We start from the raw sequence: 22,310 nt of genomic DNA, 5'->3' as shown, positions 1-22,310 counted from the left end.
CCCAATCAAGTTTGTCCATCAGTGTCCTCTCACAAAGAGAGCCTTAAAGGGGAGGTACTGTAACAACCTCTGTCAAATTTCAATCAGAAATACGGTGGTTAGGTCGGAAAGTAGGCGGAATTCAGCAAACTGCACACATGCTTTTAGTGATGGTTAATTTTTATATATTTCTTATTTTGCTTTGTCGTATTACTTTTATTTAACGTGAGCGTCCGTACGTGATTAACGACACCATACTTTTTTGAGTGTAGCCACTTCATGTTGAAAGTTACGGCAAACGTGGTTACATGATATGTGATTACAGTTTTAATCAACATGTTGCCTTCGCCCAACGTTTTCAAGTGGAGTGTCCTGTTGGTGTCACGCTCTATTTGGACCACAGGTGAGAAAAGTAGTTAATATTTTACTGTTTGCTAACGTTGCATAACATTATATAATTTCTTCTTTCTAAGGGGACTGAAGGAAAAGCAGGGGGTGTGGGCTGGCGTAGGTCAACATTAGATTGTGTAACTTTCTTTCCTTTTAGGAGTGTAGTCGCATTGTTATGGATATTTGAAATACAACAAGTGAATTACATATGGTATCAGCTTGCCAGCCACCTAGCAGGTCGGACCCTGGGCTGAGAGTGTGTCATTGTCCCATGTGTGTATGTCTGTGACCACGCCAACCTCAATATCCCTTTGGAGGCTGCGTGAGGTGTCAGAAGAGGAATATTTCTGTGAAGACAGGAGGATGGAGGCAGAGGATAGTACCCGCAAGATACCTAGGCCAGCCGAGTCCTTACACCCATCCGCACCTTGTCAAACATGGTGAGTTTTGATTTCCATCGGCAGGGGGCATTAACAGGGCTTTGCTGTAAACGAGCCCCAAGTCAACCTACCCTGTATAAATAGAGGTTCACAAATAATAAATATCCTTTCACCCAAATAAGCTGGCAGCCCCAGTAGGGTCTGTGTCAGAGATCTGGGGCTTTTAAAGGCAGAATTGCGGTCTCGTCTTGTATGTGTCCAGCATCAGGTCCGTCACAAGCTGTCAGTGTTGAGCAGAATTTAGAAAAATTATATGATTTTTGGGATGTGATCACACAACCCTCATCTGCCTTGTGCTAGCCTAGAAGCACAGGCTTGGCCGGTCCCTGCAGTGGCTTTGTCCTCTCAAACTCCCCACCCTTTATCGCAGATGAGGTGACGCCGGGCCTGACCCAGACTGAGTACGAGCTTCGTCGGCACAAGCTGGCCTCTCTCATCCAGGCACAGCTGGCCAGACAGGGCCCCGCCTCCGGCCAGAACGGCACCCCTTCGCCCCACATCGCCATCGTCCTCTCCCACCCGACGCGCTACATGACCAACGACATCCCCTACCCCTTCCACCAGAACCAGGACTTCCTCTACCTCACCGGCGTCCTGGAGCCGGACTGCGCGCTGGTTCTGTGCTGCGCGCCCCGGCCAGAGAGCGCCGTCCTCTTCGTGCCCCGCAGAGACCCGGCTCGCGAGCTGTGGGACGGGCCGCGCTCGGGAAAGGACGGGGCGTCCGCTCTGACGGGGGTGGAGCGGGTCCACAGCACCGAGGAGCTCGGCCTGGTACTCAAGAGCTTGAAAGGTACAGGGCCCCTGTGTGTCTGCCACTGCAGCCATACAGTCAGGTCTGTAAATATTCGTATTGTTATTTTAGCTTTCTACCACAGGATATTGGAGTCGGAAGGAAATGATGCTCAAAGTGCAGACGTTCAGCTTTAATTTGAGGGTATTGACAGCTAAATCGGGTGAACGGTGTAGCCCCTTTTATACATAGTCCTCCCAATTTTAGGGGCTCAAACATCCATCCATCCATCCATCCATTATCTGAACCCACTTATCCTGAACAGGGTCGCAGGGGGGCTGGAGCCTATCCCAGCATACATTGGGCGAAAGGCAGGAATACACCCTGGACAGGTCGCCAGTCCATCGCAGGGCACACACGCCATTCACTCACACACTCATACCCACGGGCAATTTAGACTCTCCAATCAGCCTAACCTGCATGTCTTTGGACTGTGGGAGGAAACCGGAGTACCCGGAGGAAACCCAACACGGGGAGAACATGCAAACTCCTGCTTCCTGATGCAAACTCCTGGATATCCATGCTTCCTGATATCCAGACTCTGATGACGTTGATAGGTCCTGGACATCAGGAAGCATGCAAAGGATTTGCAACCAAGTATAAAAAATTACAATTTCATCTATGATTGTCCAATTATGTTTGAGCCCGGGCAGCACAGACGGTGCAGTGGGTAGCACTGCCGCCTCACAGCAAGGAGGTCCTGGGTTTGAATCCCCGTTGGCCAGGGCCTCTCTGTGTGACCTATCGGCGTCATCAGAGTCTGGATATCTTATTTTCAAGTTGTCCTACAAGCGATACAAGCAAGGGTTGTTTCTCCTGAATAATTGTCCTACTGAACCCAATCGAAAAATGATTCTGGAGAAACTACCCTTGAAATGATCCATCCATATCTGCTGCATATCTAACAACAGCATGATGGTTTTAGGCTCATTTGATACCTTGAACCCTTTACGAGTTAAAGCCATTTAGCCGGGAAATTATGCTCTATACTGTATCAGTATAATTTACAGCTGAATCTAGACCCACCCCCCAATTCCAATAGAGATCGATTTAAATTCAAAGAGTTTTAGTATCGCTTGTAGGACAACCTGAAAGTAAGATTAGTTTCAACTGGACATAATTATTGTTAAAACTTTTTTTTGCCTTTAATTTGTTTAATTTGATGGGGGCAGCCTGTAGCCTAGAGGCCAGGTTGCATGACTGAGACCCGGAAGGTCGTTGGTTCAAGCCCCAGTGTAACCACGATATGATCAGCAAGGCCCCTGCTTAGTCTAATCAAGTTTAAGTTGCTTTGGATAAAGCATCTGCCAAATAACAGAAATGTAATGTTTTGTAATATTCAGCTTTCCATATGCCCCCCCATCCCCTCTCATCTCTCTCTCTGTCTCTCTCTCATAGGCAGTACAGTGTGGTATGACGGGTCTCCATCTTGCCATCCGCAGCTGCACCTTGCCCACTTGCACCCCCTATTGGATGGAGGCCCGATGGTGCGACCCCTCAGGCCTCTCATACACTCCCTGAGGGCCGTGAAAAGCCCTGGGGAGGTGGCTCTCATGAGGGAGGCGGGGCGTATCACTGCACAGGTATTACAACTGGTCCAGGCCCATGAATGATGGGTAAAGGACCAATCAGAGCCTGATTAAACCCTCATTTGGGTTCCCCATGGCCTGTTAAATAATTAAGTGAATAAATTGTTATTTAGCTGACACTTTTATCCAAAGCGACTTACAAATCTAAGCAGGAGACAATCCCCCCTGGAGCAATGTGGGGTTAAGGGCCTTGCTCGAGGGCTCAACAGTAGTGCGGATTTTATCATTGCTACACCTGGGAGTCATTCCGTGAAAATTCTACCAGAGCTGTGCGATTTCCAATTTTGCGTAATTGTTTTTTATGTATGTGATCCAGAACATTCAAAACATTAACCTCATTGGATTAGTCTTTCTAGAAATATTGCCTATAAAAAAGGAAGGGTGGCACCCAAAAAGTCGCCCGCGAGTGGAAATTGGGGTTTGTGTCAATTTTGGAGCCTCTTTGGCATTAAATGAGGGAACAACCAGAAAACATGTACTCTGACACAATTTTGTCACCATCTAAATGTGAAATTGAGGTCATATTTGAACTGAGTTTTATTTTGAACAGTTCCGCCTTTACTACTACTTGATTTACTATGCAACACTTTTTGGTTGTTTTCTGGCCGGGCCGAACTTTGGCATTGTATAATTTTTAAATTAATGATCTATTTTTACAGGTTTTTCCCTGCTTTAATGCCAAAGATATGATGCTCTGAATTTGACTCAAACCCAGATTTCCTCTCACAGGTGACTTTTTGGGTGCTGCCTCAATATCTCTAGAATGACAAATCCAATGAGGCTAAAGCTTTGCATGTTCTCTGTTGAATATATTAAGGACATTTACACAAAGTTTGGGCAAAATCTTGGTCCCCGCCCCCTACCCCACACACTGCTCGTAGGTTTTTCACGGAATGGCCCCTGGGATGAATCACCAACCTTCCATGTCCTAGTTATGTACCTTAACCACTGGGCTACAGGCTGCCCCATGGTCATAAGGAGCACTCATGATTTCCTGCAAGCAGCTCCTGCTATATGTTGTAGGAATGATTCATAGCAATAGATGGTGCTGTGGGCATGAGTTTCACTCATGAGCCTATTGTGTGAATCAGAAATGCCATTACTGCAGCTATTATCAGGTCTGGTATTGTCTTTCACTTTGAATCGCGGGGTTTGATAGAGAAATGGTAATGAAAGTAATGCTGTGAATTGCAAGCTGAAGACATTTGTTGTGAGGGAGGTCCTCTTGTATGTCCTACCAGCATTAACATTGGCAGTTAAGCTATCAGTCATATTTCCTTATGAACTGACAACGTGTACCAAGCCAACTGGCTTGGCAGCAGTCATCCCAAAACCCAGAACCCAATCCGGTACTGACGATGTGTGAGAGGCTGGGTCTGGATGTTTTTCATTGAAGGCACCTTTCTCTCTGGTTCCTGCAGGCCTTTAAGAGGACTATGGCCATGTCTCGAGGGGATGTGGACGAAGCCCTTCTGTATGCAAAGGTGAGGTGCTTCAGCTTGCACTCCTTTTCCCGTGCTTCCTGACTTCTCTCTTGTGGTTCTGGGGTGTGTCCCATCACTTTTCACCCCCCCCCCCTTACTCCTCTCCCGCACTACCACTCCTCTCCTACTCAGAAGTATGTGGAGCAAAGAACGGGAGTTGATAAGTGGCGAACAGGGGAGAACGAGGGAGGAGTGAAGCAAATCGGGACAGGTCATCCGCTTCTCCGTCATCAAAGTCGACGTTGACTATCGATGACATCATAACCGTTATTTTTTTCGTCAAGCCCACAAATATCGCCATCACCACTCTCAGGTCTTGCATTTGGTCAGGCCATTTAAAGCTGTAAAATAGCTTTTTAAGTTTTAAAAGCACAGGTAGTTGTACAGTCAGCTACAGTAGCCTGTACAAACACAAACCTGACACTGCGGCTCGCGTTGAGACGCTAATTCATATGTAACCAGCAACATTGGATCGATGTAATCGATATCTGGACCCCTCGTATTTATATGAGGTGTCCAGATAAATGCCAGATAAATGCGATGAACTGAAAATAGAACGTTGGCTGTTGTAACAGCCAACGTTCTATTTTCAGTTCATTGCATCTCATGTAAGCTAACTCCGAAACATTTCATTTCCATAGATGAGTGAAATGGATAGGTTGCTTAATATTATGTGTGAGTTATTGTTATTGTTCACTGTTCACATTGAGGAACAATTACTGTAACATCTGATGCCAAATGAATCGGTAATATGGGTCATTCTGTGAGAAAACAACCACAGGTGTGGAAGATGACCCCTCCAAATTTGCTCAAACTTTGTGTAAATGTTCTTTATTAGTCTCAATGTACACTGCTCAAAAAAATAAAGGGAACACATAATCATTACAATGTAACTCCAAGTCAATCACACTTCTGGGATATCAACCTGTCCAGTTAGGAAGCAACACTGATTGTGAATCAATTTCACCTGCTGTTGTGCAAATGGAACAGACAACAGGTGGAAAGGAGAGGCAATTAGCAAGATAACCCCTATAAAGGAATGGTTCTGCCATTTCCCTGTCCTCATCCTTTCTGGCTGATTTTTGGTCACTTTTGCATTTTGCCAGTGCCCTCACCACTAGAGGTAGCATGAGGCGGTGTCTGCAACCCACAGAAGTTGCTCAGGTAGTGCAGCTCATCCAGGATGGCACATCAATGCGCGCTGTGGCAAGAAGGCTTGCTGTGTCTCCCAGCACAGTGTCAAGAGCATGGAGGAGATACCAGGAGACAGGCCAGTACACCAGGAGACGTGGAGGGGGCTGTAGGAGGACAACAACCCAGCAGCAGAACCGCTATCTGCTCCTTTGTGCAAGGAGGAACAGGAGGAGCACTGCCAGAGCCCTACAAAATGACCTCCAGCAGGCCACTAATGTGCATGTTTCTGCTCAAACTGTGAGAAACAGACTCCATGAGGGTGGTATGAGGGCCCGACGTCCACAAGTGGGGCCTGTGCTCACAGCCCAACACCATGTAGCCCGATTGGCATTTGCCAGAGAACAGCAGGATTGGCAGATTCGCCATTGGCACCCTGTGCTCTTCACGGATGAGAGCAGGTTCACACTGAGCACATGTGACAGACGTGACAGAGTCTGGAGACACCGTGGAGAATGTTCTGCTGCCTGCAACATCCTCCAGCATGACCGGTTTGGCGGTGGGTCAGTGATGGTCTGGGGAGGCATATCCTTGGAGGGCCGCACAGACCTCCATGTGCTAGCCAGAGGTACCCTGACTGCCATTAGGTATCGGTATAGGTATAGGTACCTGGGTTCCTTCTGATGCATGACAATGCTCGGCCTCATGTGGCTGGAGTGTGTCAGAAGTTCCTGCATGACAAAGACATTGATGCTATGGACTGGCCTGCCCGTTCCCCAGACCTGAATCCAATCGAGCACCTCTGGGACATCATGTCTCGTTCCATCCACCGACGCCACTTCGCACCACAGACTGTCCAGGAGTTGACTGATGCCCTGATCCAGGTCTGGGAGGAGATCCCTCAGGAGAACATCCGTCGTCTCATCAGGAGCATGCCCAGACATTATAGGGAGTGCATACAGGCACGTGGAGGCCACACACACTACTGAGCCTCACTTTGAGGAATGTCTTGAGGAATTTCCACAGAAGTTGGATCAGCCTGTGATCTGATTTTTGATTTCCATTGATCATTCTTATGTTATTTTGTTCACTACGCATTCCACTATGTAATGAATAAGAATTTTAAACTGGAATATTTCATTCATCGAGATCTAGGCTGTGTTGTTTAAGCGTTCCCTTAATTTTTTTTGATCAGTGTATTTGTCGTTCTAGGGATATTGGCTCTTAAATAAGGGGTGGGTGGTACCAAAAAAGTCACTCTTGAGTGGAAATTGGGGCTTGTCAATTTTGGAGCACCATATCTTTGGCAGTAAAGCAGGGAAAAGCCTGAAAACTTGTAATCTGACACAATTTTCTGTCTATTTGATGGCTTACTCCATCAGCACCACTTGTTGGATGACTTCCTCTAGGGTCCTCTTCACACTTCCTGTGTTCGATCTGCACTTCGTTGTACATCGCTCTGGATAAGAGCATCTGCTAAATGCTTTGTAATGTGATGTAACTTCCAAACTTCTAAGACGAGTAGATATTTTAGTTAAGAATAGCCACAACCAGCCAGAAAACCACGAAAAGGTGTTCGATGTTCAACCAAGTAGATAGAATGTAGTAATGCAGAAAGTTTCTGAGGAACTTTATGTTCCCCAAAATGTAAAATAGGCCTGAAATGCATTCGCATGTTTTGATTAGTTGAAACAGGACCTCAGTTTAACAGCAACATGTACATATAAGTCACATCAGAAATCCATTAAACTGCATGTTTGAAAATACTAAATGAATGACAAATATTTCTTCAGGTGAGACGTTGTGTGAAAAGTGATTTGTTGTTACATGTATGTAAATATTCCTGTAAATTGAAAGCATTTACCTCTTTTGCTCTCTTAGTTTGATTTTGAGTGCCGTGCCCATGGTGCAAACTTCCTGGCGTATCCCCCTGTTGTTGCTGGCGGCAACCGTGCGAACACGCTGCATTACATCAACAACAACCAGATTGTGAAGGTAAATCAGACTCACTGTCGTCAAACAGACTTTTGAAAATGTCATAAAACAGAGTTTTGAAAATACTGAATGGAACGAAGAAGAGCTTTCGTATAACGAGCTGACATTATACACAATGATTAGCACAGGCTAATTAAACACTCGCAGGTAGTGGATCGCACCTCTGATTGGTCGGGTCTCGCATAATCATTTCACCGAATTTGATTTGTGGTTGTGCATTTCACCAAGATTTGTCTCAATGCGCTTTGCAGCATCCCCTGGCCTAGACTCTACAAAGCAAGCCAGGGGTGACGGTGGCATATTTAATGACATATTTCCACACACTTGAGTGTACGAACACTGCTCAGCACATTCAGACTTTGAGGTGTGAAAATTGAGCTGACCTTTGTCTTCTTCCTGTGGTAGAAGGAGCACTCCTGTCGGAGCCAGACAGACAGGGATTTCAGGGCTTTGTCTTCGTGCCGATCTTTGTTCTCGTCAGTCTCTTGGAATTGTTTTCTGACTGATGATACTGGATGTGCACCCTCACCTCTCTCTCTTTCTCTCTCTCTCAGGATGGGGAAATGGTCTTGCTGGATGGTGGATGTGAATATTTTGGCTACGTCAGCGATGTGACCCGCACCTGGCCCGTGAATGGGAAGTAAGTGGCACAATAATTTGCTTAATTTGACTCTGGGTCGTTTTATGGTATGGTTTTATCCCAAATTTGGAGAGCTCAAGTACTATTGTAGGCCTGTTCGGCTGGTGCTGCATTCTGGACCAAATGGTAAAAATGTTAAGTGCCTGCGTTTTATATAGTGCCTTTATCCAAAGCACTGTACAATTGATGCTTCTCATTCACCCATTCATACACACACTCGCACACCAACGGCGATTGGCTGCCATGCAAGGCACCAACCAGCTCGTCAGGAGCATTTGGGGGTTAGGTGTCTTGCTCAAGAACACTTACGAACCAGCAACCCTCCGACTGCCAGACGACTGCTCTTACCATCTGAGCCATTGTCGCCCCCTGTACAGTACACCCCGCATCTCATGTCAACCCTCTCGCACTCTCTCACTCTGTGAGAAACGATGTCAGGTTTGCTGGCGCTGACCAATCAGGCGAGTCGCTGTTGATGTGTCCTCCAATGATATGGTCAAGCGTGCATTGCAGGCCTCCTCCCCACATTTAGCAGTGATTCAGTCCAGGCTATAGAGTGAGCCAGTGAGTGTATGGAACTCAAGAGTCTGTGTGTCTCCCTGAGTGTCGGTAATGCCTCTAGGGAGGGAATGGTCGTCATTAACTGCATTTGCAGCAGGTCTCATCGCCGTTGTCTTCAGTGACAAATGAAGTGGTGAATTAGGTGTCCTAGTGCCGATGGTTTTGACAACGTGGCGTGAAAGCGCTCCGATGCTGAGCGAGCAGCTCAAACCCCCTCTGACAGCTCTGGGGGCACGCGAGGAGCTGAGCACTTTATTAGGAACACCTGTACACCTACTTATTCATGTGATTATCTCATCGGCCAATCGCAGATACGGGTCAGGAGCTTCAGTTAATGTTCACATCAACCGTCAGAATGGGGAAGAAATGTGATGGAGTAATGTGGTTTGTGTTTCTCAGAAACCGCTGGTCTCCTGGGATTTTTATGCACAACAGTTTGCAGAGAATGGTGCAAAAAACAAAAAACAAGTGAGCAGCAGTTCTGTGGACAGAAACTCCTTTTTAATCAGAGAGGTCGGAGGAGAATGGCCAAGACTGGTTAAAGCTGACAGGAAGGTGACAGTAACGCAAATAACCACACATTACAACAGTGGTATGCAGAATATCATCTCTGAACACACAATGCGTCAAACCTCTTAAGTAGATAGGCTACAGCAGCAGAACATGTAGTAAGACTAAGAATAAGTCAAATACCTCAAAGTGCTCACTGAGTGTACAGTTGTGTTCAAATAAATAGCAGTGCATTAAAAAAACATGAATAAAGTGAAAATATTTTTTAATGGCTTTTAGTTCAATATTTCAAATGTAATGGAAACATTACACATCCAATTCCAAATCAAATCATTAGCAAATTTGATCAAGTCTGCGTTATTCTTTGACAGGAAGCAAAGAAAAGGAATATTAATCTGTTCAAATCATTTCAGCCCAGGATGAACAAACTACATTCTACACAGTTCCTGTGAATTTTTAGGTTTTGCTTCAGAAACTGCATTTTTAATGTCACCCCACAAGTTTTCAATGGGGTTGAGGTCGGGGGATTAAGCTGGCCACTCCATTCCCTCAATCCTTTTTGTCTGGAACCAAGATGTTGCTTGCTTACTCGTGTGTTTGTGGTCGTTGTCTTCGGCATCCGGGAACATAATCTCTTCAAGTATTTTGACGTATTCAAACTGATCCATGATCCCTGGTATACGGACCCAACACCGTAGTATGAATAACATCCCCATTCCATGATTTTTGCACCACCATGCTTCACTGTCTTCACAGTGTACTGTGGCTTGAATTGAGTACCTGGGGGTTGTCTGACGTACTGTCGACGACCACTAGACCCGAAAAGAACAATTTCTCTCATCAGTCCACAGAATGTTACATAATAGTGCTTTACGGGGGCTTCTTGTTGATAGCTTAGCTTCGATCAAACGTCTTCTGACTGTAACAGCACTTACAGGTAATTGTGATCATCTTTGATCTCTCTGGAGCTGATGAATGGCTGAATCTTTGCCATTCTGATTATTCGGGTTTTTGTTGCCATTTTAAAGCATTTGAGATCATTTTTGCTGAGCATCCTATAATTTGCTGCACTTCTTTATACGTTTTCCCCTCTCCAATCAACTTTTTAATCAAATGATGTTGTTCCTCTGAACAACGTTTGGAACGACCCATTTTACTTCGCAATTCAGAAGGAAATATATTTTATAACAATGTGTGAAACATTTGCTTCCCCTGTTCCTTAATAAAGGACAATTCATGACACCTGTTTTTTCACAGAATGAATTAATTCTCCAATTAAACTCCACACTGCTATTATTATTTTTCTATTACACTACTACATCTACGAGTAAAGTATTTGCTATGCAGAAATATCACTACTACTAATAACAGTGGTTCAGGTTACTGATGTCGTACTGCTATTTTCTTGAACACAACTGTGTGTCGCCATTTTCTTTGATCATTGTCATCTTTTTATTCGGCAGATGCCCTTGACAAGGACACTGACTTAAAGGGCACCGTCGGTACATTTGCAAAACATTTATCATTTTACAAAAAATATGTATATACATGAGCCTGAAGGATTGGGGACTGCAGATATTCGCAGCTCGGCTGTGTAAAACGTGCTCTTGCAGAATACAAATTAGGTTAAAAATACAAGAATATATATATTTTTTTAATTAAGGGATTTCTAACTGCTCTTTGATGTCATGTTGTTTCATAACAGAGGAATTTAATAGTCTAAACTCATCGTTGAATGGTGACTGCACTGTTTATGCAAGCAGATCCTTACTGGGCCCATTTAAGCTGATGACGTTGGTTTTTTTGTTGTTGGTGCATTTAAATCTAAGGCACATTGTAATGGTAAATGTTGCAATCCTCCAAGGAATAAGGGTAATGAACCCTCATTGGTGGCATTGTTTGGCTCTGCACATGCCTCGGAGAACCCTGGCCTCGAGTGAAGCCCCTCTTCTGTGGTTGCCGTCACGTCTAAACACAAGCTGTGAGTATAACTCGCTGTGATGGAGCCAACTGCCCTGAAGCATTTGGGGGTTCGCCGTCTTGCTCAGGGACACTCCGACACACCCTGGGCGGGCGACACGACCTCTCTTACCGCCTGAGCTAATGTCGTCCCACATAAGTGCTATTATGTGCTGGACAAAAATCAGATGCACACAGCACAAGACGTCTTATTAATGAACTATTATCAGATATTACATACCATACTGTACGTGCGAGTGGGCATCGCATCAGTGGGTGTAATGATGACTTCCATCATTCCACTTGAACATTCTCTGCGACGTACAGTTTCGTTGTTCTTATATTCTTATGTCTCTGATCACTTGAAGGCACTAACCACAGGCCACAGATGAGTGTAATGAAGGCATACACCGCAGTGATGTGGTCTCTTGTTAGAAAGAGCATATTGTGCACAAAGAACTTCTGCTATGCGACGGTTCCAGGAATCAGTCAAGATTTCTCTATTGTTGTTGACTCGCAATGAAATGCGATTGTTAAAATGTTTCACTTTTTAGCATTTTTCTTTTCAATCAACTGTACCTTGCCATACAGTGTTGTGATAAACCTGCATTTAATGACAAATCACAGTTTTTTCCAAACATTGATTGAATTACTTCAATTAAAAAAATGTTTTTATTATTTTTCTTTCATTTATTTATTAATACTGTTCTCATTTTTTAATACTGTACGGGTGTAGGTCTTTGGCACATACTGACAAATTGAAATGGAAAGATTATTATTTCTTCCTGCCGCTGATGCCTGTCCCTCTCCGGCAGGTTTTCCCCAGCCCAGGCGGAGCTGTACGAGGCCGTTCTGGAGGTGCAGATGACCTGCCTGTCCCTCTGCTGCCCAGGGGTCAGCCTGGACCACATCTACAGCAGCATGCTGGCGCTGCTGGGTGGGAAACTCCGGGACCTGGGCATCATCCCTCCCTCTGCCAGCAACGCCGATGCAGCCAAGGTACCCTGCCCTGCCACAGCTACGGGGATTAACCCCCCCCTCCATTTGCCATTGGATATTTGTACAAAGAAAGCTATTAGCTACGTTTTGTATAGGCTCTCTGGAACACATGCTAGGTTCTCTGGCCAGTACTGGTAAAGGCGTTGCTCAGTATAGGCAATGCCCCTCTCTGTGAGCTAGCAACTACAGTATAATTTCTTCTCAGCATACAACTGACTAGGCTTATGGTATTAAAATGACAACTGAGCAGCATTTTAGCTAATTAAATTAACCTTTCAGCAGTGGTATAGTTTGTTATGCTTGCATGAAGTGACACACAGTTTATCTGCCTGCAAACAAACAAAAAAGGGTGATATTTTACAATAGAAAATGTATTTTGCGAGGCCTAAGTCAAAGCAGAAGACATTGCCTTTGGAGGCCTTGGAAGAAATCACTCGTCTGAGTGCATATGGTGAATGGGCAATTGTGGGATGGGTTTGACTTATTGATGGGGGTTGGGTATTTGATAACTTGAGGAAGACGGTGAATTGTGTACTGCTTTTTTCACAAGCAGTACACAATTTCTAGGATCAACCGTCAACCGTACATCGTCTTTTACACCTTATAAGACCCATTATATCATTTGGTTACAATGTGTTCTTTTGGAGTCTCCAAATGGCATTTTTGGAAACCTGCCTAGACATGGCTTACAAAAAAGCAATGCAGAATGCTCATTTTTGTTAATATTGTCATCAAATTTGAAAGGGGATTCGTCCCGGAATTGTGGTTGTGGCTCCACTGTGTTTCTTAGCACACCAAGCACAATCGCACGCATCTGCGATTTAGGGGACCAAAAGTAATTGAACCAATTGGCTGCTCAAATGTTTCTTGGACAGGTCTGTTAACTTTCACTGTTATTTCTTGCATAAAAGAGCTAGCAAAAGGTGTATTCTAGGAGTGACATCTGCATTTGGAGTCTGTTGTCGACACACCAAAGAAGTGTCAATGCCTGTACAGCAGGCCATCGTCAGATTAGGTGTCAAAATCACATTGGTAGAAAATTACATTTGGTACATTGTTAAGAAGCGAGAACGCACTGGTGAGCTCAGCAACAGCAAACGGCCTGTTAGACCATGGAAGACCAGTGTAGCGGAGAAACGGCTTATGATCCAAGGGATACCCCCTCCTCATCTGTCAGACATGGTGGAGGTAGTGTTATGGCTTGGGCAGGTATGGCTGCCACAAGTACCGGATCATTGCGTTCATTGATGATGTCCCTGCTGATGGCAGCATCAGGATGAACACATGCAGAAGTATACAGAAACGTTTTGTTTGCTGAGATCCAAGCAAATGCCTAAAAACCGATTGGACGACACTTCATCATGCAACAGTACAATGATCCAAAACAGACAGCCAAAGCAACCAAGGAGTTTTTTGGGGCGAAAAGGTAGAATGTTCTTGACTGGCCAAGTCAATCACCTGACCTGAATCCTGAACCCTGAACATGGGTTTAAGTTGCTGAAGACCAGACTGAGGGCAAATAACCCCTGTGACAAGCAGGAGCTGAAGAGGGCTGTAGTACAGGCCTGGCAGAGCATCACCAGGGAAGGAACGATACCCAGCATCTGGTGATGTCTATGTGTCGTAGACTTCAGGCAGTCCTTGATTTGTAACAAAATATTGAATATGATTACTTTATTTCAGTTTGTGTTCATTTGTACTTTACTTTTCATCCCCTAAATTGGGGGGGGGGGGGGGGGGGGGGGGCGGCTATGTATAAAAAGGGCTGAAATTCTTACACGGCTCACCCAATATTGATGGAAAAACCCTTAAATTAAAGCTGAACATCTGCACCTTATCCATATGATATACGCTCAGTGATCACTTTATTAGGTAGACCTGTACACAGCTTGTTAATGCAAGGATAACAGTCATTGTTTTATTTCAACTGGGTCAATTGTGCCTTAATCAAGTCCATGTCAAATGGATATGCCAGGTGTATACATCCAAATTACATTAGATCGTTTTTTTATGACAGATTCTCGGTCCAAACCTACAATAGCCTATATTTAGACATGGATCATTTTACATATAAGATTTTTGAACACCGTCATCTTGAATGATATTTTCTGTATACAGTAATAATCTCAAAGTACAAATATGGTGTTCAAACAGCCCTATTATTAGATGGTCACCCACCTCTGACATTGCAGAAGTTTTTTTTAAACCTTAATTCTGTGACAAGAATCATATTTTATTCATTTTTGGCCTTTAGCTTACTGGGGGTTTCATTACAATGAGACAATGATGAGCACATAATTACTTTCTAAATCTAATTTATGTTCTTAATACCTGGCCTCGGCATGAATTTGAGTATTTTAGACCATTTCTACATTGCATGGGTGTATTCCAATCGGGTGTTTTTATGTTCAGGAGGTAGTTCATTTTGTATCCTTATCTTTAAAAATAACCCATTTGAAATGATTTTACTCATAATGAAACCAGAGATTAAATGTAAATAAGCCTTCTTATGGTGGGGGAGAGGTAACCCCTTTTATTGCTGTAGAAGCTGCTTTGGCAATATTTAGAGGTATATTTTCTTGATTTAGACCAAGAACCCCAAAATGGACCTTCCCAGTCTTGTAAAGCCAGCAAGTCATCACAAACATCAGTACATTTATAAAATATCCTTCATTGCACACAAAAACTGCCAGGGCCAATCAAAAGCAAGCACATGAAGAGCCACTATTACGTGAATTATCCCTTTCAGTGTGTGAGTATTCACAACCATTTGCACAACATGTTTAATGGTAACAAACATGTGCGTGTTTATTGAAAATATATAAACTGTCAGTTTTATATCTTGACTTTTTTTTTTATTTTATTTTTTTTTATTTTTTTTTTTACAAAGTTGACAGTTTGTGGAAACAGTCCTGTGCCAGACCTGCACTGCTTTCACAGTATGGGCATGAAAACACATGCCTGATCGATCAGATGTTGATGATCAACTCTTGTACGATGGGTCAGAAACCCCCCTACCCAAAATCTTCCTTCTTTGGATGAAGCCATAGCAAGTTATGTACTGGTCCGTAGGGCTGTCCATCACATTCACCATTGGCAGGGTCAGGCTTTGACTCCACATCTGGGCCATATCTCTGCATAGAGAATAAGTGCTCCAGCTGCTGCATTATTCAATATGCCTGAAGTCTTAGTGGCCCCTGAAAACCTGCTTGCATGTGTGTTGGGTGGGTTATACTGATTCTGCAGACAACTTTGGGCCAGTTTCACTAACGTGGATTAAGTTTAGTCCTCGACGAAAGATGTTTTTATGGAGAATCTGCCCTTGGTGTAATTTGTGTTCTCAAAGTTTAGTCTGGAAGTTAATGGAAGTGGAAGCAAGTTTGTCTAGATTTCTCCAGATTTGTTCAGATTAATACAAGGGCGGCATTGGCTCAGGAGGTAAGAGCAGTTGTCTGGCGGTCGGAGGGTTGCCAGTTCGAGTCCGCCCTGTGTGTGTGTGTCGAAGTGCCCCTGAGCAAGACACCTAACCCCCAAATCTTCATTAATTGTACAGTGCTTTGGATAATGGCACCTTTCTATCACCTTAATGTTTTTTTTCTTCAGGAACACAGTCTTGAGTGTTCATTGCTCATCAGAAATAACCTGCCGAATTGTGTTTGTTTGAAAAAAAAAAAAAAAAAACTTACTGCAGCTAGTTTTAAGTCAACGTTAAGTACAAATGTTGATGGAATCCAGGCCTCTATTGTCTTGTGATGGGAGCGGACCATGTAGGCAGGATATGATGCGTTTGTGACATCACACTTTACCACAGGGTTCTGTGCCCCCCCCCCCCCCCAGGCTGCACGCAGGTACTGTCCACACCATGTGGGACACTACCTGGGAATGGACGTCCACGACACCCCTGAACTGTCCCGCTCTCAGCCACTGCAGCCTGGGATGGCCATCACCATAGAGCCTGGTATCTGTGCTGAGGCACTGCAAAGTGCTTGCGTACATACACATACACACACACACACACACACACACACGCATGCTGCTTCATAGACGTTGCCACTTATCCTGTTTTCTGGACTGTGAAGTAGCCTGATTCACAAACCCAAGGGGGCTATTGCATCCCAAGGACATTAGCCCACCTACCTGGTCTCCCTTGAAAATGCAACAATGCATATTAACATTTGTTACTTAGACACACAAACTAAGAAGAAAATGTTCTATAAAAAATAACGATGACATCAACAGACAACTACACCTATTGGATGGACAGGTTCATTAATCTCTGTTTCACTAATATTTCAAAAGAGTCTTTAATTTTAGCATGTTTTATATGGACAGGTAACATGTTCCAGGCTGATGAGGATTTAAGTTCTCATCAAGCAGTTGTTCACACAAGTCACAATGTTAAAACATAACTAATACATAACAATCAGCACACCAGAAGCAAAGATGTACATGAATATATCTAAATAAAATATATAAATGTATTCATAAATAAAAGTATAAACATAAAAATATACAGAAACTAATATTTGGAACTTGAATTTACAAATTATTTTGTATTAGTCACATGATGCATTTTCAATAGACTGATGCATATGCTGGTGCACCTTAATGAGAACATGCCCCATAGTTGCAGACCACATGTACTACTAGGTTGCACATAAATTGCACACAGAAATATTGCAAGCCTGAAGTAATTATTTTGGTAGCAATGTGACCTATCTCTTCTCTTTCTTGGTCAGGGCTGTACATTTCTGAGAATGACGAAGGGTGTCCGGAACGATTCCGGGGACTTGGGGTGAGGATTGAAGATGATGTGGTGATCCAAGAAGTTGGGGGACCCTTGATCCTGTCCGCTGACACCCCCAAAACCATCCCTGACATTGAGAGCACCTGTGCACAAGATTGAAAGGGAAGGAGGAGCCAGAGGCAGAACTAATCTCCTTAAGCGAGCACGACGAAAAGGAAAGGAGGGTAGATGGACAGTGTAAAACCCTCTCTACCCTCTGAGGAAGGGGGGGGGGGGGGGGGTGTTCCAGGTACAAGCAGCTGCTTGGAGTATCCCGTGTGAGCCTAAACTGTAAATGTGAATGGACCATTTTTATTTGTGCTTGTCAGAAATGTCTTCATTATCCTGACAATGAAAGGAATATACATTCAGTGAGCAATTTATTAGGTAGACCTGTACACCAGATTGTTAATGCAAATATCTAAACCGCCAATCATGTGGCAGAAACTAAATGCATAAAAGCATGTAGACGTGGTCAAAAGGTTCAACTGTTGTTCAGACCAAATGTTAGAATTGGGAGGAAAAATGTGATCTAAGTGACTTTGACTGTAGAATGATCGTTAGTGCCAGACAGAATGGTTTGAGTATCTCAGAAACTGCTGATCTCCTGTGATTTTTCACACACAACAGTCTGCAGGAGTTTGCAGGGAATGGTGCAAAAAACAAAAAGCATCCAGTGAACAACAGTACTGTGGATAAAAACACGCTGTTAATGACAGAGGTATAATGTAATGAGTATAATGGCCAGACTGGTCAAAGCTTACAGGAAGGTGACAATAATGCAAATAAGCATGCATTACAACAGTGGTATGCAGAAGAGCATATCTGAACACACAACATGTGAAACCTCTCAGTGGATAGGCTACAGCAGCAAAAGTAAAAAATAAAATAAAAATAAAAAGTCTAGTGAATTCCTAATAAAATGCTCACTGAGTGTAGAACCTCTTTTGCTATTCTCTCAATAAAAACAATCTCTGGAGGTTCTGTCTGAATGGCAGCGATTTATTTCTAGGACAGAGCTTCCTCTAATGTTGCAGTCCCCATTATTATTTCCTGTCTGACAGAGCCACTCAGTGATTAGTGCATTACACTTCCAACACTATTTGCATATACCACAGATCTAAAAGCATCTAAAAGTTGCAGAAACATTAAGATCATTAAGCACTAGTTCCAGACTAGCGATTCCACGATAGTCACGTTAAAATAAATAGCGAAAATTTCGTTTTTCTTCATAAACATAGTGATGTTGCACTATTTTAGCTTGCTTAGGCATAACTATTTTTGTGATGCTGAAAGAAAATGTGCACTGACAAATACTGACTTGGTAACGGAAAGTATTTAAGGGGAAAGTCAAAGGGAGTAAAGAATGTTGTTGGTTCCATTTTAAGGTTCATCATTTATATTTTTTGTCTATTATGAGAGGATAAAATGTAACCTAAACCCTAAAACTTCATTGCATGCCTAGATTAGATCTACATAATTGTAACGTCCTTTTATTGTACGCCTGCATAATTGCCAGTGTTGTTGGCTCTTCCATTGTAATCTATATGGCCTGCACACATTTGAACCTAATTTAGTGGCTTTAAAAGGGAAGCTTTCAGAAAAATTACTCCAGTGTGAAATGGTTATATCGTACGTTCAGCGTTACACGACTGCCCTCCTCCGACAATTGCACTGGTAATGCAGCTCCGAAAGGCTACGAAAGTCCTTTCCGGGAATTCACGAGCAGCAACCCCCTTCTCATGCTGCTGTACCTCCAACCCTCCCCCCGTGTCGGAGGAGTAGAAACAACAAGCCGCCATTTTGTTTGTGCGGAGAGACGGAGAGAGGCAGGAGAGACCGAGAGTGAGACACTTCTGCGCCGATCACAACGACTCCGAAACCCGCCGGGCACAAAAAGGGTGGCGGTGTCATCTCGGAACAAAAAAGCAAGAGAGATAAGAGAGAAGGAGAAAGGGGGAAGGAGAAAAGGAAATTCGCGTTTGAAATCCAAGGAAGAGGGGGTGTTTTTTTACGGAGCCGAGAGGAGAGGCGGAAGAAGGCGATATATTTAAACGAAGGAAAACCTGCGAGGTAGCAGAGAAATTTTAATCATAAAAATAATAATAGACCGGTCTTCACGGGAGCAAAACTCCTGAGAAAAAATATGAAAACGTGAAGTAACCGTTAACTAAAGACCAGAGAAAGGGAGGAAATTGCAGAAAAGGAAGAATTAACTGAAGAAAGAATATAAAAGGATAAACGCGAAGGGGGGGATAGACCATCACAAAGACTCAATGAAAGGATTGAGGAGCCAAAAATATTTTGGGAGGTGTATATCTTTTGGATGCAAAGCTTCCCACTTCTAAAATAACCCATAATATTGTAGCGACCCCCCTCGCTTTATCCGATTTTCGCTCATCGCCGTATTCTCTTGTTCTTGGTTGGGATTTTTCCCCATTTACTAGCCAGGCTAACTAGCTAGCTCGTTATACGCAGTGTCAGAGAATTTCATGCTGGCTACATTTGCTATTGAATTCACATAAATATGTATTTCTATTAGCAAGTTGCTATTGTTGCTCGTGATTCATGAAATAGCTAACGTTAGTCTGCTACTTGGGTTAGGCAGCGGCAAACCCTCACCAGACGAAGCGTCCACTGCAAAATAAAACTAAAGACTAATTGGATCTATCTGATACCAATTAGTTAGGTATCTAGCTATTGTGATAATTTGGAAACTGCGTCGTTTTGCGTGATCGAAAGAATCAGATTTTCGATAACTTGCAACAAGAATTCAGAGTGGTTGATATACTAGCTACGGTTTGTGATTTTTGCAAAGAATTTTGAACCCCGTTTTTCATTCAGAACATACATACAGAGGGCGCAAGATCTAAATTTGATGGAAATATAAATAACATAAACATCGTTTTATTTTTAAATACCTTGTATTCGTGCAATATTGCGCAGAAGGATACTAACTATATTGGTAAACAAGCGATGCATTTCAATATGCAAGTCATTTATTTTCGAAAATGTGTGAGCTCTTAGCATCATGGTAGCTAATACCGTTGCACATAGACTCTGAACATGCATGAGAATTCAGTTCAAGTGTCTTTCAGTGTTCTGGCATAATATTTTAACAGTATTGAACGTGTCTTAATGATTCTTTTCAAAGATAATGCATCTTTTTTAACCCCAGTATTTTCACGATAATGTAGAAACGGGTGATTTTCCCCACACGCATCTTTCAGTGGGACTGCGCTTAAATTGATAACTAGTTTGCTAATTGACCTGTCAGTTTTAACTTGGCATAACCCAGATGCGTTTCTCGATCGTTGAAAAAAACAAAACGCAAGTATTCTGTAATATCTGCATCAATGCAACAGTCAAGACGAGCATCTTCAAAGATTAGCTAGCTACCTATCATCTTTAAAGAGCTGAACAGGAGAAGCTCACAGCTGTTGTGATTTTTTTAAAGGTAACGTTAGCTCCAACGCATCCTCACTAAAATTTATTGGAGGGTAGGAATAGGATTTCTGGGGGGTGAAATGCTGTGGTAAACCTCAAGAGTAGCCAACTGCCTTTTACTAATTTGGGATTTTTTTTCTTTTTTCTTCCCGTGCAGCTAACCTTAGCTGGCTTCACTTGCTAGCTACAATAATGGGATCAGATTGTATCGGCTGCAATGGGAATCCTGTCCAAATCAAAGGTTTATACGTCCTGGGGTTTCTGTTAAACATTGTATGAAGCAAACCCCTGGAAGTCGCCGCAGGGGTGCGTTTGGGTTGCGTTTTTTATCGCGTTTCCCATCGCTGCCGCTGTCCCCCAGCTCAGCTTCCACGAATTAAACGCTCGATTTCCCCGCCGACTATGGCGGAAAGGACGGATGCATCCACGGAGGACAAGTCTTGGGACAATTTCTCCGCCGCCGAAGAGGCTACATGAGTTTAGTTGAAGGCCTGTTCGGTTGTCTTACTTCTCACCGACTCCACCTTCCCTCCTCCTCCTCCGTTTGCAGAAATATATAAAGGAAGAAAAAAAATCCGACAGGGGAGGGGGGTTGATACGCCGAAGCTGAAATCGAGAGGCGAAACCCAGGAAAGAAGAGTATTTTACAGGACACTTAGCTACCCCCCACCCCCCCTCCCTCGTCCAAGAAAAGGAGAGGGAAAAGTCAGACTATCGAAGAAGGGAATTAACAAAGACCAAGAAGAAAGGGCGAAACAAGGGAATATATCTGTCGTTTGTGGATATATACATATATATATATAAATTCCTGAAAAATATGGCCGATAATGTTCTGGACTCCGGCCCGCCTTCAGCTAAGAGGCCTAAACTCTCCTCTCCGGCACTTTCTGTCTCTGCCAGCGATGGAAACGGTAAAGTATATTCGTTTAATTAATGGTGTGTTATTCTGACTTCATGTTTTGATATTTTAGTGTTGTTTTTCTTGTTTTTAGTTGATCCCAGGTAAAGGGGCTGATGTGTGTACCTAGCAAAGCTAACGCTAATTGCCTTTCTCTGTTTTCGGCTAGCTGCTAGGCTAATTGCGAACCTCCGTGGGACATTTATAGTTAGCTAGAGCTAGATCTATACTAGCTAGCTTGCGAGCCTGCTGGGTACTGGGCTCCTGACGTTGGCTCATTTTGGGCTATTTTGAACGACCACCGACTGAAGTTAGATTACCGCTGTGGCGTTTAGATTAGTTTTGGTTAATGTTACATTGCATATCCGAAGTTGTGTAAAGAGATTCACTGGTGTTACTGATAACTGTTCCTGCTGAATAGCTCGGGTGCACTGTTGTGGGTGTTTTGATGTCCAATGCAAACTGGCATGCTAGAGGATGACAAAGGCAATAATGTAGCCAGCTAGCTGAGCCTCGTTTGGAATTTACGTTCATAAAAAGAACCTGAAACCGGCAACCAATTACTAACAATGAGGAAATATAATCTTAATGTAAGTGAGATTTTTTTGGGGGGAGGGGAGGGGGCGGTCGGAGAATGAACATGCTAAATTGCCTTAACGTTAGCTCTGTCTTGTCGCGTGGGGAAAGGCTTGGTTAGCTGCGGCTACGCTAC

General features: G+C 43.5%; 2 protein-coding genes across 6 annotated transcripts in view; both read left to right on the top strand.

Annotated features, from left to right (window-relative positions):
• On the top strand, positions 1-18,232 carry xpnpep3 (X-prolyl aminopeptidase 3, mitochondrial). Its single transcript, XM_061224382.1, has 10 exons — positions 1-382; positions 687-809; positions 1,180-1,599; positions 2,998-3,182; positions 4,610-4,672; positions 7,685-7,798; positions 8,353-8,438; positions 12,284-12,467; positions 16,305-16,425; positions 17,207-18,232. Exons 1-10 carry the CDS (start codon positions 316-318, stop codon positions 17,371-17,373), a joined length of 1,530 nt encoding a protein of 509 aa, XP_061080366.1. The 5' UTR covers positions 1-315; the 3' UTR covers positions 17,374-18,232.
• An 828-nt stretch (positions 18,233-19,060) lies between these two features.
• ep300b (E1A binding protein p300 b) overlaps positions 19,061-22,310 on the top strand; it is a 46,509-nt gene continuing 43,259 nt past the window's right edge. For 3 of the 5 annotated variants that reach the window (XM_061224963.1, XM_061224961.1, XM_061224962.1), the window contains exon 1: positions 19,061-21,611. In XM_061224963.1, the coding sequence (XP_061080947.1) occupies positions 21,518-21,611 (94 nt within the window). In that variant the 5' untranslated portion in view covers positions 19,061-21,517. The remainder of the gene's footprint in view (positions 21,612-22,310) is intronic. The other 2 variants (XM_061224960.1, XM_061224959.1) reach the window with 2 other exon arrangements.

The sequence above is a fragment of the Conger conger genome, chromosome 16 (assembly GCF_963514075.1).
Source record: "Conger conger chromosome 16, fConCon1.1, whole genome shotgun sequence".
NCBI lineage: Eukaryota > Metazoa > Chordata > Actinopteri > Anguilliformes > Congridae > Conger > Conger conger.
This window is presented reverse-complemented; position numbering and strand designations above follow the sequence as displayed.

Bases quoted from the DNA above. Each gene is read 5' to 3' on its own strand.
- xpnpep3 (XM_061224382.1), top strand. From the start codon at position 316: ATGTTGCCTTCGCCCAACGTTTTCAAGTGGAGTGTCCTGTTGGTGTCA. The intron at 1,600-2,997 runs GTACAGGGCCCC...TCTCTCTCATAG, and splicing joins GGTACTCAAGAGCTTGAAAG to GCAGTACAGTGTGGTATGAC. The intron at 3,183-4,609 runs GTATTACAACTG...TGGTTCCTGCAG, and splicing joins CGGGGCGTATCACTGCACAG to GCCTTTAAGAGGACTATGGC.